Source organism: Plectropomus leopardus, chromosome 15 (assembly GCF_026936395.1).
Source record: "Plectropomus leopardus strain MGB_pleo_1.0 chromosome 15, ASM2693639v1, whole genome shotgun sequence".
Taxonomy (NCBI): domain Eukaryota; kingdom Metazoa; phylum Chordata; class Actinopteri; order Perciformes; family Serranidae; genus Plectropomus; species Plectropomus leopardus.
Window position 1 is genome coordinate 5,661,699 of NC_142190.1, and position 13,823 is coordinate 5,675,521.

At 40.0% G+C, this 13,823-nt stretch overlaps 1 protein-coding gene across 1 annotated transcript in view; it reads left to right on the plus strand.

Annotated features, from left to right (window-relative positions):
• cxadr (CXADR Ig-like cell adhesion molecule) overlaps window positions 1-13,823 on the plus strand; it is a 58,211-nt gene that overhangs the window by 24,628 nt on the left and 19,760 nt on the right. Inside the window, exon 2 of the mRNA XM_042499269.2 lies at window positions 7,471-7,640. Within this exon, the coding sequence (XP_042355203.2) occupies window positions 7,471-7,640 (170 nt within the window). The remainder of the gene's footprint in view (window positions 1-7,470; window positions 7,641-13,823) is intronic.

The following is a 13,823-nucleotide window of genomic DNA, read 5'->3' on the forward strand; positions in this document are numbered from 1 at the left end:
CGGTTGAAAATAACACTTTGTTATGAAGAACTGTTTACTCTGTATGGGTTTTCTTTTTTTCGGGAAGCACTAAATTAAAAGTGTTGCAGTGTTGTTTATGAGGAAGAAGATGCAAATGATGCTTGCAAATCTTAATTCTTAGATCCATCTCTCCCTGCAATCTTTTGTAGCAGTTTGGCTGAAAAATTAAACAAATGCTTTCACTGCCAAAGAAGCCCACATAAGCCAAATAAGTACCTGCGTTCTTACTTTAAAACTGAAGCAAATTGGCTTGATATCTTTAAGAAACACAAGAAGAAGGCGATGAGCGACGTAGCAAGAAATGGCCCAAAGAATTAGTAAGAAATGGTTAAAAAAGTTACAAGAAAATGAATTGGGAAAAAAACAATAAATAAATCAATAAAATCAATATAAACAAATAAGTAAATAGATGCAATAGTCTATTGCATTTGTCCCATTCACTTTTTTTATTTATGTCACTCCTTTTTATCACATAAGTTCAACAACAGATTTCATTTAAAAATTTAAAAAACACGGGAAAAAAAGATGATTTCAAATACATAATCATAAGAATTTTAAACATGGTTTTCTGGACATTTTCCCCTGTTTTTTTTTTTTTTTTAAATAATATCTAATAATGTCCCCCAGCTAATTTTTAGATCACTTACTTGTCCCCTTTTACTAATGTTTTAGCAATTTGCGGTGTATTTCTTGCCAAGTCACTCATCATCTCCTCCCATGTTTTAAGAGAAATCAAACTAATTATCTCAGGTGTCAGAGGTTTCCTGGTGAATCCTGGTGAAATGCGTCTGAGCGCGGATGTCAGTTTCAAGTGTTAAAGAGTTAAGCAAACCTTAAATAATGTAAACACAAGTAAATCCCACTGCGGCGTCATTCGTCTCGAGCTTTTTGTTATTGGTGTTGTTGCGTTGTGAGCCTGAAATAGCTGCTGTTACCTTTATCTCACCATGGTAAGACTTGGCTTTTCAGACTTTACTCCCGAGGATGCTCTTTGAGGTCAAAGGGCAGAGAAAGAGGCTTATGATCCGCTGTGGGCCCTGCTAAGGCTCTGAGGGTCTTTAGCTTGGTAGCACAAGGGTCAGGAGTCTCAGGGTTTATTGTTGTCTGCTGAAGCTGCTCCTTACCCTCACAGCTTAACACCATGTCTGCCTCGAAGCCCTCAGATACAAAACACTTGCGTTAATGTTATCCATGAATACGTCACCGAGAAACTTTCAGCAAATAATGTTTGGGCTATTAATTGAAATTTTACAGTAGCTCATCGTTTCAATCAGCAAAATAACTTCTAGTGAAACTGTGCCTGTTTACAATGTTCCTTTGTAATGAAACTACATGGTTGTTCATAAAGTTGCCTCACCGTGACAGACTAGAGATGCACTTTGTTGACTTCCACAAACGCTCTTTAATGGCGAAGCGCCGTTAACTTCCCTTTTCATAACTCTCCCTAGTGTCTCCACCTACTTAACCTCTTTCTCCCTCTCTCTCTGTCTACCTCTTTCTCTCTCTCTCTTAAGCGCCACGGCAACCTTCTCCGAGGGATTGGTTGCCTGGAGACAGGATTCGCTCCCCATTGTATGCCGACAAAGGTGGAGGGGGTGGGTGGCGGGGTTACAATCAGCAGGGCCGCAGAGAATTGGCGGCCGAGGGGACTCCACAATCATGGGTGTGTTGGAGAGGAGGACAGGCAGGGAGGGATAGACGGAGAGGTGGAGGGGGGTGAGTGAATGGCAGTGGGGGTATTGGGTGGAGCACGCTGACACCCTAAATTCCTCTTGTTCATTCCCAGTCTCCCAGTAACCATGCTGGGATGTGCTGTGTCAGATAGTGTGGAAGAGACACTCGCAGAGACACATGCAGCCATGAATAGTTATTAAGATGGACTTTTTAATTAGCCAGCGTTTCCTCCCCCACTGCTCGGCTCCCCTACAACGCCGACACACACACACACACACACACACACACACACACACACACACACACACACACACACACACACAAACGCAGTAGGACATTTTCACTACACACGTTGAGCTCAAGGAAGTTGTGTGTGTCTGGTATACATGCTTGACTGCCCTTAACAAAAGTCTATTTTTCATAGTTTTCTTCAGACTGCATTGATGGTCTCCCTAATCAGCCGATTATATCACCTTGGAAGAAAAAGGCCGGTTTACTTCATCTCTGGTGCCATTACTCTAAATAAAGACTGACGGTCACCCTATATAAGCCAGTAATTATATTGAGCGCTCTCTCACCGAGACTTTGAGCTCGGTAACGATCATTTCTGCTGTGAGTCACATGCTCTTGGGTACACACACAGCAGGTACAGTAGGTGTTTTTATAGCTCATAGTTACTGATTAACACTGTGAGCTGCCTTTCACATGGTTACGGGGTTATTTGTGTTGATTGTCTTTGATGTTTTTCATTTCTGTTATTGTTTTTAATCTCTGTTAGGCACTTTGTGTTACTCTTTGTATGAAAAGTGTCATACAAATAAAGATTTGAGATTTGATTGATTTGTGTTATTCCAAAATGAGACGGGTGTCATTTTCCTGCCAGTTCAGAGTTCAATGTAAATTTTATTTTTATTTTTTTGCAAGTGAGCCAGAAATTTGCTTCTATGAGTCAAATCAGATTTCGCTGTTTCAATATGAATACCTAACACCTTTTTCTTGTCAAATTTACAAGCAGTAAGCAACAAATCCTGCTTACTATGTCTTGAAAGAAAGAAGCACTTTTTTGTTTTTTTGTTATGACTTTCAGACTCTAAAGAGCTAATCTATCTCACCAGGACTTTATGGACATGGTTTGATCAGATTTAAAGAAGTATTTCACCGACATAAAGAGGGCCCTCATATAAAACTAGGCCGTTGATGCTGTAGAAAGACACAAATACTTTTGAAACTGGTGCTACAAAAGAAAAAAAGATGCTTTTGCATCTAGAAAACCTACAACTACCAGAATACACTGCGCCTGGTGTAATGTGACCAGTGAGAAAAGCACAAACACAGAAATCTCTCTTGAGAAATATGATTATCAAAACTGTTTAAACTGTAAGAGGAAATCTGAATACTTTACTCATATATAAGAAAAAAAGTAGGATCCCATCACTCAAAGTACAAAGATGATAAAATGGTTTTTCATTATCAGGGCCTTGAACATCTGCCTGCCTTGCTATAATGGCAGGATTACTGTGACTTTAAATAAACTAACCTAATTATCTCATTTGCATTTGCAACAGTTCATCTGCACCACTTTATACAGATAGATTAAACAGGCTCATGGATTCCTGTCTGAATGTGGAATTAACTTTAGTTTACGCTCATGGTGTCTATGTTCCTTTGCCTTGACACTGCTGTCACCTGAGCCAGCACACAGGCAGGTTTATACGCAAACAAATCTGTTTTCTAGTGGAAGGGATGAGATCCTGAAATGGCACTTTTTCCCATTTGTGTGATGCTGAATGGAAGAGGCCTCTGGCTGAACTGTAATTTAAACAAATGCTGCCTTAAGGCCTCAGAGGTCCATCATCGATTTAACAGGTACATCAGACAGTTCCCATCAGAGAAACCAGCCTCTGATAAGCTGTTCCAGCTGAATACTTCCTTTTTCCTCACAGACTGCAATTTTCTCCCCTTTCTAAGCAACTTTGAAAAATGCCCTGGATTCTATAAGTGCTTGATGAATTGACACAGCTTTCTGTCATGCAGATGCCAAGCTTTGTATCCGTTTTGACAGTGATAGACACGTATCTCAGCTCTCTCTATATTGCGCCCTGTTTCTCTTGCTTCGGCTGAAGGCGATGGATCACTCCCATCAAGGGCGTCTGTCAAAATCTGTGGGCTGAAACGACCAGCTGCAGCACAGACGGATAGGGAATAAAACTATGCTTGTGCTTTGCAACCATATCAAGTGCTGATAGGCTGCAGGCTTCAACAATAGTGGGTGTGACTGAGACTGTCATTCTCTATGTGTGTAAGCCTCTGTGGTGTATTTTCATTCAGTCGTCTGCTGCAGAGGGAAGTGCGGTTTTAGGCCGAAATGGATCTGATGGACATGAGATGCGGCAGGAACGTCAACCTGTAGGTCACACCCTCAGGGCCCGGAGCTAGAAACTTCCCTCACACAATCAGCTTGCAACATCCTCTTTGTCTCATATCATTTTTTTAAAGTGACACCTCTCTCAGAGGCCATTAGTGAGACTGCAGTCAGCATTCTGTTGCTTCTGTACTCATGAGTGAGCGCCTGAGCATCGGCCAAAACAGCGACAAACACGAGACTGACTGACTGACCGCCATCATGTTGATATAATGCTGGAAAATAAAGTTAATTAGTGGCAGCACATCACTGCATCTCTCTGGTCAAGGATCTATAATAAACATGTTCACACCTTTTTTTCCATTGATGCCAATGGGAGCCGATAAATACCTGTGACTACTACAGTCATTTGATGTGGGTCAAAATGCTGATTTTACACTTTGCCATTGTTTTAAAAAGCCTGATATTAGTGGGTTTTAGCGGGTTCTTTGTGCAGTGGAAATGAACCGTTGGGAATATAACTGACGTCACATCGTTTGGATTTTATGAGAAAAATTTGGCCCACGACCTTTACATGGAAGTCAGTTTGCAGGTTTCTAGACGCAACGGAGAAAGTCAAGGAAAGTGTCAGTTTTTAAGTTAGGTTACAATCTGTTCACCTATCGGCAATAAAAAGAATACAGTTAATAGCCTACGGTTAAAAAGTTACAGAAAGAACATTTAGGTTGCATACTTGATGCCGTTGCTCATGCTGTGAGTAGGCAGGGTGGAGGACTGTTTGTAGTTTACAGGGTGATTACAGCCTCAGTACAAATTATCTGCACTAAGCCACAACATGCATTATGCACTTTAAGATCCCTTTGTGGCTGCGTAGATGTATGTACTCTTGTTTGTTTTACTTTCATGGAAACCTTGTAATCAAAATAGAAAGCTTTCCAGGAAGAGAAAAGAGGTTAACAAAGTGTTTACGGTTGCCAGGTTTGGCTGCTATTTCACCAATTATCTTTGAGTCGTCTCCATCTGCCAGAGAGTGTTAAAACAGCAACATTAGATGCTGATGTAGAAAAGAAAAATGCTATGGTTTTTGATGGGAGTGAATTCTCTCTATTATCAGCAGAAAATTTCAGTTACATATGTTTCGTGTCATTTATGGGACGTGATAAGTATTTGTTACACATCTACAGTGCTTTTTAGCAGTAACATATTGTGGTGATTTTTTTTTTTTTTTTTAAAGCTGTTCTCCGCCCCGCTCGCTGACTGTAAGGTGGCAGGCTGTCAGGAGGATTTTAATGTGTCGAGGCAGCATGTGACAACTCCATTCTCTATGGACTGTGTTCTTGCTGCGGCTTAAGTCTCTTATTGAATGGAGAATCTTAACCCAGTTGATGTCACCAGGAAATTATGTTTATTCGTTCTAAGAATAAATGCTTAAGAGTCTGCTCCAGTTTGGTGATGGACCACAGCTTCTCTTTTTTTTATTATTATTATCACCATTCCTTCAGCTAAGCTGTGTTCTGCTCTATTAGTGTCTTCTTTCCACTGTGTGATTTGCATTATGCATATTTTAACAGTTACTTCTCAGATGAGATGTAGCCATATTTATTTAATGAGTGACATGTTGCCCGAATAAAAACATTTGACTGCTGACTGAAAATGTTTCTGTAAAGCAAACAGTTTTCGTCAGCTCAGTTGATGCAAACAACAGAAGTTTTTATCACAGAAAATGAATTTACAATCTTAGGTCTTCTGTTAGTTATTTAGCACAATGTTAAACATAAACATTATCTCCAAAAAATAAGTTAAAACCCAAATTTGGCTGTGGTTGTGTGATCTCATTACCACAGAGCTTTTCCTCATTTGGTTTCAGGATGATAAAACTATTAGGAATTTTAAAAAATACTCTTCAAAACATTTAAAGGTAAGGCCATTTCTGCTGCCAAAGCTAGAGATGAAAATGACATTAAATTGCATGAGAAGAAATGGAGATATGGATGAAAAATTGATGCCCGATAAGATCGTTCCAGAAATGTTGTGCGTGATAATAATGATGGACTAATTAACAGAAGTTATAGCGTGCATCATTATGTCACAGAGCGACTTTATTATTTATATTCAAAAATGTCGCCTATTACATATTCTGAGCTGCACTGATGAATAAGAGAGGAAAAGTTATCTACACTTCAGCAATTCATAACACTTCATCACTCCTAAATTGAAAATGATTTATTCAGAAACATTTTGGTGCATGCAGATTCGGCGATTCTCATAGTTCAAGGCTGGTGTTTTAGAAGGATGCACTGTGTGAGGTCTTCAAGCCTGTTCAAGCATGAAAACTTGTGTTCAGCAACCTGAAGTCCCAATCACTTTCTGTTTTTATACAGAGATCGTGCTATAGGGCCACTAAGAATTCCCACCTTTACACTGCCTTTGCATTTTTAGACAAAACGGTAGCATTATGCCACTCCAGTGTGTTATTTTTAGACAGTATGCCAGCATCACAGAAGCAAAAGAGGCGGGATGAGCATGATGTTTAACGCAACAGTGTTGGCCTCTAGTGTGACATATGATGTATACATCTGCATTTTTATAAATAACAATGACAATCAATGTTACCGTACCCATAAGGTCAAAGATCAGGTCCCAGCTTCTTTTGAATAGCCTTGGTAAGGAGCCCCTAAATCTCATTGATTTTCCAATATGTGGACAATGCTTCTTCGTCTTTGAGTTAGCTGCTAAGTGCTGCTGCTTTTTAAATCTCCCAAGATGGGTCACACATGTAACATGGCTTTAAAACTTCACACCTGTCCTGCTGGCTTTTACACAGACCTGCAGTCCTTCCCCATTCTGCAATCGCACCTTTTATACAGAACTATACTGATGCTCTCAGCTTCACTAAGGGTCACTGAGGCTCTAAGTCTAAATTTAGAGTATCTCTAAAGTCTTATTAAGCATTTAGATCAGTGTCCTCAAAAATGCTTTTGGTTTAAAGGCATTAAAAACTCTTCAGTTTAATTAAAAAAGTCTTGAATATGTTCTCTTGCCTGCTGTAGGCACTTCTGTTATAAAATGTTTTAGTAGCTGATTGCAGGCTGTTGGGAAATGTTAAATGCTTAAAAAGTGGAATTGTTGTGACTGCAGATCGTGCTGCAGGAGGCTGTTCATCTCTTTTTATAGAGTTTCAGTCATCACCATTAGATCTATAGCAAACGCCGTCACTGCTGCTGTACATTAACTAAGACGTTCGTCATGTCAAAGTTGGAATGTGTCAGTTTCAAAAACAGGCATAGACTTGCATTAATGTGATGTTAAAAAGTCTTAAACTTAGTTTGATAAACACTGCAGTAACTGTGTTGCACTTATTATGATGCATATTGCAGTGCTTTATTTTCCCCCCTTTGTGTGTCTCTGTCCAGGTTTTGCCGCAGGTCTAGAGATTACATCCACGGGGTCGACATCCATAGAGAAGGCCAGTGGTCAGACTGTGAAGCTGGACTGCCAGTTCAGCCTCGCCCCTGAAGATTCTGGACCGCTGGATATTGAATGGAGCTTGTTGGCCTCTGACAACCAGAAAGAAGATAAAGTGGTACGTGTAGATGTTCCCCACAAACATTGAAAATACAGTTTTATTTCAAAGAAAGCACATGAAAGTAGACTTGGCAGTTATCTGCTCTGCGATCGACTTTTATTTAGCACAGTTATTTTTTCTGTGTTCAGAGATGTTGAGCTTTGTTGTTGCCTTTTGCGAAGGTAGAGATGGGATCTTTTCCAACCTGGTCTTCTGTATGTAGCTTTAGTGTTTCTCTCACATGCTCCTCAATACCTCAAAAACAGAAGTAAGTGTTTTATTTATGTAGTTCATGTAAGTCCCTCATTTGTTTGCAGTGTGTGTAGTTTTGCTCATAACTGTTCTGTTGTGGTTTAAAATGTTGAAATGCAAACAGCATAGATACTCAACTTGCTTTGCTTGTGGGCCACTTTTGCAAAATGACAGAAGGCCAGGGGCCAGTCGCAGCAGCCCCATACATGCTTTTAGTATTTTAGGACATTTCTTGGAATTTAGGACATTTATAAGATTTCAGGATGTTTTCGTGGTTTAAGGACATTTCTCAGATTCTAGGACATTTCTAGGATTTTTGGACATTTCCAGTAATATAGGACATTTCTCTGATTTTAGGATATTTCTACGATTTTAGGACATGTGGGGCTTAGCTAGGACCGATGTCGGGGGCTGCAAGAGATCCTCGTTGGCACTTTTTGTGATAAACAAGTTCTATTTCAATGCTGTTTTCTGCACTGTGGCACCTTACGCATACCTAAAGTACAAAAAAAATTGCCAGTGTGAATTACTTTATTTTTTATGGTGGATTAGCCAGATTTGTCCTGGGGCTGTATGTTGTGCAATACAGGCTCTATTCTAGCTATGCATTTCCTCCTGCAACGAAGAATAGGAAGTATACAGCATACAAGACTAATGTAATTTGAGCCATGTGTGCTTCTGCTGAGCATTTGTTGTGTGCAGTGTTCCCACAGACACATGGAGGGAGCAGTGGGAGCTCTCTTTATCTCAGACAGTGTCTTCCCTTTCCAGCATGGCCCTCAGCCATGGAAAGAGGACTACACAACTCTACAGGATCTCCTCATGCCCTCGGGGTTTTCGTAGCCACAGAGACAGATTCTTGCTACAGATCGTTACAGTGGTGGTATTCTCTCCTGTGGCTCTCTTCTCTCCCACCTCCCACCTGTCACAAAGCCTTCTCATCCTTCTCCTACACTATGTTTTTCCCCTGCATCCTGTGGCTTTAGGTTTTTTTGGCCTGAATGTTAGAAATAGGTCACAGGCTTATCATCATGTTTCTCTGTCTCTGTCGTCCACCCACTGTCTTCTCTGTCCACTGACCCAACCAGTCCTCACTGTACGTCTGCTTCTGGTTTCTGCTTTCTCAGAGTCTGGACTTGTGCCATCACAGAGACACCAATTACCCCCATCTATTTTTTTTTTTTTTTGACCTACTTCATTTTTCTCTGAATCATTAACTGGAGTAGAGGAGAAAAGGGACGTGGAGTTTAACGGTCTATCATTACTGTTACTCTCTATATATCAAGGGTGCATATAATGAAATATTAAAGAAGCAGTGTGTAGGATTTATTGGCGTCTAGCAGTAAGGATTTGCAGATAGCAAACTTCTCCCATGTGCCAAGTGTGAAATCCAGGTTGGGATTCCTTCAGTGTTTGTTGTTCAGGTTTTTACCTTGAGCCAAATTATCCACAGAGTTATCTTTCTCTCCAAAACAAATGGACCAGGTACCAGTAAAAATACAGAATAAAGCACTTTAATGTTAAAAATTAGTGTTTTCTGATGCCATTTGGCTCGCTAGCCCAACACCTGCAAGTGTTTGCTCACGTTTTTCTCTGATAAATTAAGATCAAGTGTGTGGAATTAGGAATATGATATAAGATACTGTATGTGTTTTCTTTAGTTTATAATCACCTGAAAAAAAGAATTGCTGTTTTTTTGTTATCTGAGAATGAGCTGTTTAGTTTTACACAGGGAGCAGGTCCTTGTTTATGGAGTCTGCCATGTTCACCATCATGTTTCTACAGTAACCCAGAACTGACGGACCAAAAATACTGACTCTAAATAGGGACATGAGAAGCCTATTAGCAAGCAAGCAACATCAGTCTATTTGTTTTGGAGAGGAAGAGACCTCTGTGGATTATTCTGCTCCCGATTAAACCTCCTGAATGTTTGGATCTTAAATTATCAGAGAAAAACAGTGAGCATGTAAACAGGTGCTGGGCTAGCAGCCCGTCTCCGTTATGCCAAACAGCATCAGAGAAACACTGATTTGTAACGTAACGTCAAACTGGTCCGTTTGTTTCAAAGAAGAGACATCTACAGTAAAAACCTCCTGACCAATGAACACTGAGAGAATTCTAACCAGGAGAGGTTTAACTAGATGCCACCAAATCCCCCTAAGTCATACAAACTGCTCCCTTAAGATCCAGACGTTTAGGAGTTTTTCACTGGGAGCTGAGTTATTTGCAGAATATCTCCAAAACAAATAGACCAGGCGAGTAAAACCAGTAAGAACACAGATTAAAGCGGTTTCACGTTTAAAAAAATCAGAGTTTTTGGATTATATTTGGCATGTTGCAGGGGGGCTGCTCATTATGGTAGGTGATCCAAAAACATGAAAAAGAGAAAGGTCCTGTCTAGATCCAGTTTTTGGTTAGAAACACAGCAGTGCAAAACTGTAATCTCTGTGGACAAGGACCAGGGTTTTCCACACATACATTTATTTGTAGCTGGCCACCACGATTATAACATCTACCGCCACAAATAGATTTTCTATTCTTGGAACTTTCATTAGGAGTGCTATTTGAATATATGTGTTCAGTTATTAAGAGCATCAAACTGTCAGAGTACACTCCCAGCACAGATGAAGCAGCAGACCATCGGATGCATGAAAAGTAAAAATTAACCGTCAATTATGCAGGGTCTAAAAGTATGCATTTACTCACAGACAGCTGCTCCTCTTATCCAATTATATGATCTGACTGATAATGAAAACCCATCGTTTTTTTATTTTTCAGTTGATTATACACCAAATAAAACATACTTATTATATTAGATCTTTGATTTCTGCCAGTATATCTCCTAAATCCTACACACTAGAAGATTTTTCTAAATTTTCTGACTTTTTTCATAAATAATGCTAAAAGAGAGCACAGAATTCAGTATGGGTGGTTCCCTAATAGTGCCTCCTTCTCTTCATTGCTGAATGCAGCTGTAGAAATATATTGAATGCTCCCATCTTGCATCAGTTTCCGCTGTTTATTTTCTTTATCACTTGCCATTGTGCAGAGGTCTATCTGCAAACCAATTAATGTTGCTAAACCTTTGCAGGAATTTAAAACGGCCAGACATCTCTCTCCGAACACATTTGTTCTCCTTGACCTATCAGCTCTCGCTCCCTATATACACACGCTCAAATTCTTATAGCCTTTAACCAATATGAAGTCAGAGAAAATTCTTTGTAATTAGCAGCATATTAACTCCAAGGGGCCTGCTTTAATATATGTGACAGTGTTAAATGGGATTAGTCCGATCTGCAAGGACCAAAGCTACTAGGTCAGGCAAGGAGACAAGAATGATGGCTAAACTTTATAGCCAGAGGCTCCCAGATGCTCAGAGACCATGGTGAACCTTTGCTCACGAGGCTGGAGATGAGCAAATCCAGGCCGCTCTTAAAGGAACAGCCACTATCGGATAAAACTTTAAAGTGGAGAACAGGGTCAGTCCACCAGGTCGTATAACTGGACACTTGAAGCCCTGTATTAGTGTGCAGGGAGATAGGATGTGTGCTGGGCATGTGCAAAGTAACCATCTACTTTAACCATTTGAAACCTGAGCAGTTTGGCCTGTCGGAAACATGGGAAGAAAGAAATTAGCAAAAAAAAAAAAAAAAACTAAGCAAGAAATGAGTAAAAAGTACAGGACAATTACCTGAAAATCATTTAAAAATATGAATAATAAACTGATCATTTAAAAAATGGAATAGAAAGTAAAGTTAAAAAAAAACAAGACAATTAGCAGAAAATTATTTAATAAATAAATAACTTTTTAAAAAAAAAAATATATAGAAAAGAAAGTAAAATAAAAAAACGAAGAATCAGAAACCTGATGGGGCTGAAAAAAGAATGGAAAAAAAAAACAAACAAGTAAATGACCTGGAAAAAGCAGTTAAAATTAGAAATTCTGTAACATAATTTTAAATATGTAATAATGATAATTAGAAATATAGGTTTTACTTTTATTTTTTAATTTTCTTTAAAAAAAAATCTAGGTAGAATCTCTAAAACATTTCTTAGCAAGTTGCTCATTGCCTTTTTTTCTATGTTTTGAAAGAAATCACACCAATTTGCCCATGGTCTGAAGGTTTAAATCCTTTAAAAATGGGCATCTGAATGCAGCACAAGGTGTTGCTCCAGGTTCAAAGGGTTAATATTTTTGCCAATATATTAGTGACCTATATACTCCAGTTTCTTTGCATTGATGCAATCAGAGGTAATTCTACAGCATTACTATTCAGTCCAGTGTGCGGTGGGGAGTGATGGCCTCCTTCATCTGACATATCCCACATATCATCGGGGTCTTTTTGAGGGTGGTGAAGCATAGCTAATGCATGTTGCTTTGTTGGGCTTGAATGAGAGATGCCAGGCATGCCTACAGTAACAGTCATTAGCATTTGGCTCTCATTGGCAGGCTACAGATTAGCTGAAAGGAGGGTGCGCCCTGAGCCTTTGCCACCACTGTGAGAACAATGAGGAAAACAATTATGAAAAGTGAATGTGAATGGGAGAGGAATTTGCACGGGAAATTCAAAATATATAGCTTTATCCAATTTCATACAAACTGTCTCTTTTGTCCTTGAGCGCAGCAGCAGCAGAGCCTTTTGTTTGCTGAATTTGTTGTGACAGGAATCTGTGCATGTTGACTGAGTAGCATCGGATTTGAAGGTAAAGCCATGACGCTGTTTGGTGAAAATTGCATTGTTTGTTTGTATATCAGTGATGATCTTGAATGCTAATGGCCACATTTTGTTAGTTCTCCTGTAGCGGGGATCCTCAACTTGCTTTGCTTGGGGGCCACTTTTGCAGAATGACTGGAGGAGAGGGGCCAGCTGCAGCAGCTCCACGTGTATCTAGGATTTCAGGGCGTTTGTAGGATTTTAGGATTTTTCTCTGATTTTAGGGAAATTCTAGGATTTAAGGACATTACTATAATTTTAGAATTTATGGCAATTCCAGGATTTCAGGACATTTCTAAGATTTTAGGACATTAGGAGCTTGGGATCTCTGTTGGGGGGAGGGCGGCAGTGGATCCTCCACTGGCACCTTTTTGATTAACAAGCTTTATTTTGATGCTGTTTTATGAACTCTGGCACCTTATGTATACTAAAAGTACAAAAGCAATTCACAGTGGGAATTACTTTTTTATTATTTTATTGTGAATTAGGAGTTAGACATTAGGTGCCACCCAGCACCCAACTGAGGATCAGATTTGACGCTCTATAGCGTCAGTGTTGAAGGACACTTGATCCATTCTCTGGTTCTGCTTTAACCTTGTGAAGCAGTTTGGAGCAGAGCTGTTCTGTGACTGCACACAGCTGCACTTGGAGTCACTGAAGTTAAAAGCCTCAATGGGAGTGTAAAGACACGATGCTGCGCTCGCCACGCCTCTGCAGGTTGTTTAGAGTACACAGGTATCCCTGCTTTGCCTCTCAAATGATCTCTTCCTCTTCCCTGTGCGAGCATCACATGACAATGACCTCATCTTCACATGTGTGTGATGAAGCCTGGCCAATACGGCTCTGTTACCTCTGCAGCATGATCCGTCCACTGAGGATGGCCAGGCCAGGTGGCGGTTGTATCATTGAACGTCCTACCTGTTATGAAACGCAGACGGTGGAGCTCTGCTGTCCTTTCCAGCCCCCGCCAGCTTGTCTAGTCATTTGCCCTTTTCATTTTTATTCCCCAGGCTCTTTATGGGATTTTTTTCATTGGATCATGATTCTCAAGGTTATTGTGTAGTTCAGATTTTTTTTTTTGCCAGAGGTGTGCATGTGTGTACGCACTCCCATCTGTGTGCCTGTGAAGTGGGCTCAAGTGAGAGTTCTTGTCTGGCTGAGCTCGGGGCAATTTAATTTCCTCTCCGCCGTGGTCTCATCTCGCATATTGCTGTTATTACTGCTGATGTTCTGA